Source organism: Diachasma alloeum, unplaced genomic scaffold, assembly GCF_001412515.2.
Source record: "Diachasma alloeum isolate Michigan unplaced genomic scaffold, Dall2.0 Dall_scaffold_00289, whole genome shotgun sequence".
In the NCBI taxonomy this organism is placed as follows: domain Eukaryota; kingdom Metazoa; phylum Arthropoda; class Insecta; order Hymenoptera; family Braconidae; genus Diachasma; species Diachasma alloeum.
Window position 1 is genome coordinate 310018 of NW_021680428.1, and position 5539 is coordinate 315556.

The window sequence follows — 5539 nt, forward strand, 5'->3', positions numbered from 1 at the left end:
CGTTCGCTCGGCGGAACTCGGAGGGACTCGGCACCACAGGATCTTGCACAGGTGGGGTTCGCCGACGGTGAGAGATACTACTTCATGAAAATCGAATGGAAATTATTTCAAATCTATTATTTATTCATTGATTATTTGTCCGAATAACGGAATCAGGGGAAATTTCACGTTGCTCTTTCTACTGACTGAATAATATCCGATTAGTTCGATGAATATGAAATGGAAAATTATTTTTTACTGTTTATTTCAGTGAGGAGAAATAAAAAAATGCAGACCAATGAGGAAACGGAAAAAAGGATTCTCCAATGTCTCTGGAAAGTGGTAAAATTGTTTTTTTTTTTCAATATAATGAAGGAATATTCATGAATTCAGTCCCTTGTATTGTGATGAAATAAATAATAATGAGAATTGGCGATGAAAAATTTGTTGGATCATTTTTATGTAAAAATAATTTTTCAAAAGTTTTATCATTTCAATATATTATTGAAAGATGTGATTGCAATACCAAGGATAATGCCCCCGAGGGGATTTGAACCCGCAACCTTCAGATTACCAACTCGCTACTCCACCAATGTAGCTATCGGGGGTTCGTGAAAATAATAAGCCAAAATGAACTGAAATGAAGCCAAGTAAAATAATTGAAAAAAATTCGTGAATAAAAATGAATAATTGGCCCGTCCAATGACTTGATAATAACGTCATATATTTCTTTGATCAATTTTTACACATGACCGAGTGTACTTAAGTAACGAATACATCACCATTCTGAAAATAAATTGAAAAGAAATCTTAATATTTGTTACGTACAGTACATACATTGATAATATTCAAACTTGTCGAGTAGAGGGGCTGCCTATGGAATGGATTACACAAAGCATTATAGACACAGTGACCAAGGGAATCTTCACATTCCTCGATACATTAATCTCTATGGAAGCGCGTGTATCTCATTCAATTTTTATGAATCACTTGATACGCAGGAAACGACAGTAGAAACATTTTTGCAACATACATGCGGTCATTCGTACTATCGAGTAATATACAGTGTTTATTTGTGGAGAGGGTGAATAGCTGTTGTGATGAGTGGACTTTAGAATCAGTACAATGGATGCTGTTTATAATGCATTCACAGAGAAGAGAAAAAAAAATCAATCCAATATTTTTTATTTTTCAATCAATTTCACTGATTTGATTTCTTGGATTATTTGGGGTTAAGAGGGTGTAGAAAAAATGTCGCAGAAATTTTTTCACAGAGAATCTTCTCAGGTACGAAAACATCTCTTGACATTAAAAAAAAACAACAAAACAATTAACAAAACCGTAAAAATTGTCTCATAAAAACCTAGTTTACAGTTTTTTCAGTGAGTGTGACTGAAGTATTTCTCTCTACATCTCAGTACCTTCCCATTCCTCTATTTTTACATTATATTTCAATGGACATAATCATTCTTTCAATTAAATACAAAAACTCGATGGATATTTCAGTTTCAAATTGAAGTACAAATTCGTCAGCAGCGTTTCACAAGAATTATTTACAGTAATTGAAAAAATTTTTTATCCAACAGTGATGAAGAAATAGTTGTAGACTTCTTATTCCCAAAAATATAGTAGTTCATCTCCTAGAATTGAATCAGGCGTGCTAGTTAATAATTAATTTTAATCGTTTGTTTTGATTCGATGAGAAGCAATTTCGACACACTTATGAAGCCAACGTATGCAATCTTACAGGGTTTGAAGCCCTGCCATACTTGTTTTATGAGTTAGATCACTCGAGAAAGAGAGACATTTTATTGCTGGAGGAGAGCTGTAATGTCCCAAATTTTAATGACTCGATCCTGACCGACCGTTAATAATTTTCTTCGTGAGACGTCCAGGTCCATCGCTGTGATGCTGTGTTTTGCATCGTGAAATGATGCCATCGATGTTTGACTAAACATTATGATTTGACAATTAATAATATGTGAACAATTTTAATGCAAAGTTTCAACATTCTAACACTGATTCAATCATTCTTGGAGTGGTTTAAAAGATTATGACACTCACTTGGAAGCTTTCAGCTGAATGTGGCAGGGATCACAGACCCGAACTTCAAACTCAAAACCCATGGCAGGAATGGGAATCCTCTGGGACGTGCAACGATCACAGAGGGCCCTTCCACAATTCCTGCAGTGGTGTTGTCTCAGTCCCAATTGTCGTTGGTCCATCATGGCTTTCATATTCCAGAAAAATGGTCGTGAACAAGACTAAGAAGATCATTAAAATCCACAATTAAATCCAAACGAAGCCATCAGTCAAAGGAAATAACTCAAATTCACAAAAAAATAATTAAAAATGAATGAATACGTTGAAAAATTAAATTCTTTGAACGGAAAAAGTGCCAAATGTATTTCTCACTTGACAAATATCAGATTCTTCCCAAGTGGCAGTCTCTTTCCTGGCCCCAGCCATGCTCCAGCCCACAATGACTCCATCCTCACCCCCAGAGAGTAGCAATTTTTCACTACTTGCGAAGCACAACGCTGTGACTTTGTTACGATGCCCATGCAATTCATAAGCGACTCCTTGACGTCCCCCAATGTCCCACACGATGATATTTTGATCGAAACTACCAGAGAACAGTAGCTGCTTCTCAGAGTCCCATGCCAGGGTCCTGATGCTCCCACTGTGAGCGCTGAGGCAGGCCACGAGGCTTATGGAGTTGGGTTCCACCTTCAGCATCGTTATTTCACCACCGTAATCACCGACAAACGCGTGCTTAGATTGTTCGTCAAATCTGGTGTTAATTATTTTAAAGAAAATTCAAGTGCAATTATGAAAACTTTAATTATCGATGATTAATCTATCGATTTCTCTTGAAAATGAGTTATTTTAATGTTTCTAATGTTTAGAGTAGAAATATTTGCAGAGAAAATTTTCTCTCAAAATGATCTAGAGGAACTCATTATCGAGATAATTCGATATTTACATAAATAGAAATAAATGTGTTGTCAAATAATTTTTAATGTGTAATGTTTTGGTTTTATTTTTTTGTGAAAGGGATACTGCAAGGCTGTGAACCAACTGTCGCCCAGATAACTAGACTTGGCCCTTCCGAAAGATCCCAGTCGCCTTCCAGTATCTGCACAATGCAGCTGGAACAATTTGTCTCTCCCAACACTGAGTATCCAGCTGTGAATTCCAGAGAACACTACACCCGTCACTCTACCCTGATGAGCCAAGTACTCCCTCATCGCTGTCATTCTGTTGTAATCCTGCTCAAGGAGAAATTCCTAGAATAGAGAATAATCATCCTCAGCCAATGTTCAATTCCATTTCATAGTAGAATGATAAAACGTCGCAGAATGCCGTATTGTGATTGTTAATTGCGTTTTTATTTCTAAAATGACTGGCTCTAGGGCAAAATGCCAAAAGACATTATTTGTAGCTGAAGAAATTTCCAATAAAAATCCCTCATCAACGAAATAATTTCATTCATTTCTCCACTGAATTAATTCTTTATTCTACGCTGACGTGACGTTATCTCCAATCAGATTAAAAAATTATAGACTCTGAGTCGTCGTTCGTGGCGAGGCTTTCATAAACCGACCATTTCCCCGATTAGTAAAGCACCGGCAGTTGAAAACAAAACTCCCCAAGAATGTGATCAATACTGAAGTGACTCTAGATTAATTTTTCAACCGATCAATTACGAATGTGACTCATCCGACAAAACAAAGGTAGTCCCTTTCCGCAATCCAAAAGATAACAAATCCCTGGATAAAGTGGTGGAGACACAAGCCACGTACGTCAATGGATCCATTCTCCAGCCCCACAAAAAGTCTTCTGCTCTCCACATGGTAATGCATTGCAGTGGCTCCAGCAGCCATGTACTGGCAGACACTGGGCCAGTACTGTCCAGAGTCACGTTTCAGCCATACTCTAACAGTCCTAAAACCAAAAAACCCTGAATACAACCTCAATCTCAGGCAAATAATCCCTGAACAAACATAAACATTAAATCTCATAATTGGGGCAGAAAATGCGTCATTTTCAATTCTGAATAACTCGAGATTGGCAGAGTGAAATTCAAAATTTCCTTCTTCATTTCCAAGGTATTTTTTCAGGCTTGAAAATGAGCCCCGACTCATCAGAATCGCATCGTTCGTTCGGGAGATATCGAAAATTAATGAAGGGTGGTTCCACCTCACCCACCCCTACCCCCAATCAAGACTCAAATTTCCATTTTCCATTATCAAAAACGAATTAATGTCAACTGAAAATAAAAAATACCTATCATCACAGACACTGATGACTCCGTCCTCCTTGGGTATGATGACAGCAGCATTGACATCGTCATTGCATCCCTCCAACTTGGACATAAGTATTGGCTTCCGGCTCGTACTGAATTTGTCATTATTAGCACCGGGTGCTGGTTTTATCTCAGCTGCCATTTCACCTCAATTGTTGTCCCTCTTCCTCCAATCTTTCAGATCCCACAGTTATCACAACAATTAATCACATTCAACAACCGTAAAACTACCATTTACCGTTGAATAAAACTTGATTTCGTTGAAAAGTTATTTGTTTGTTCATGAGAAGTTTAACAAGTGTTTAATCCTGGGCCAAGGTAGCACGTCCTCTCTGACAACTCAACAAATATAAGTTACACATTCACGCGTGTGGGAGATCCGATCAATTAGCCCCTCATGTATAGATATTCCAAATTTTTATTTTTTTCCTCATTGAAGTAGTTTTGAAGATAATTGCGAGCTAATAAAAAACATTTGCTAGTCAGTACTTTTTTTAAAATAAATTTTTGAAAAATCACCCCTGAAAAAAAAGGCGTTATCCCCCCTATTTCATTATTTCCAAAAAATTTTATCACCAATCGGTAGCAAATTGTTTGAAGATTTTTGCGAGTTAAGAAAAAATCGTCAATGCACTCCTATTATTGTGTAAATTAACAATTCCAATTTCAACTGAAAACCAGAGTATGACCAGAGTTTGTAGCAGAGATGTCAGACAAGATATGAATGTTTTTTTTGGCTCAAATGAAAGAGCGGGTCGAGAAATGGCGTGCTGGTGCTCTAAATATGACAAATGTCTCTAAAGATGATGTCTATTTTCAATTGAAAAGCGCAATTGTGACAACATTTTCCAGTGGGTTCTAGGAGTCTCCCCTGGTTCAACACCATCTTTAGAGGTCCTAGCACGCCATTTCTCGACCCGCTCTTTCGTTTGAGCTCAAAAAAACATTCATATCTTGTCTGACATCTTTGCTACAAACTCGGGCCTACAACTCGGGCCTTCAATTGAAGGCCCGAGTTGTAGGCCCGAGTTTGTAGCAGCGATGTCAGACAAGATATGAATGTTTTTTTGAGCTCAAATGAAAGAGCGGGTCGAGAAATGGCGTGCAGAAGTCTTTAAAGATGACAAATCTCTCTAAAGATGATGTCTGTTTTCAATTGAAAAGCGCAATTGTGACAACATTGTCCAGTGGGGTTTAGGAGTCTCCCCTGGTTCAAAGCCTTTCATTTGAGCCCAAAAAGACATTCACTCG

General features: G+C 37.6%; 1 protein-coding gene across 1 annotated transcript; it reads right to left on the bottom strand.

Annotated features, from left to right (window-relative positions):
* Nucleotides 1-682: 682 nt before the first annotated feature.
* Nucleotides 683-4617, bottom strand: LOC107038855 (WD repeat and FYVE domain-containing protein 2). The gene is made up of 7 exons (XM_015258161.2): nucleotides 4527-4617; nucleotides 4270-4462; nucleotides 3786-3927; nucleotides 3043-3269; nucleotides 2395-2773; nucleotides 2044-2243; nucleotides 683-1929 (listed from the first exon to the last, which is right to left on the bottom strand). Exons 2-7 carry the CDS (start codon nucleotides 4428-4430, stop codon nucleotides 1788-1790), a joined length of 1251 nt encoding a protein of 416 aa, XP_015113647.1. The 5' UTR covers nucleotides 4431-4462; nucleotides 4527-4617; the 3' UTR covers nucleotides 683-1787.
* Between the last annotated feature and the right edge of the window lie 922 nt (nucleotides 4618-5539).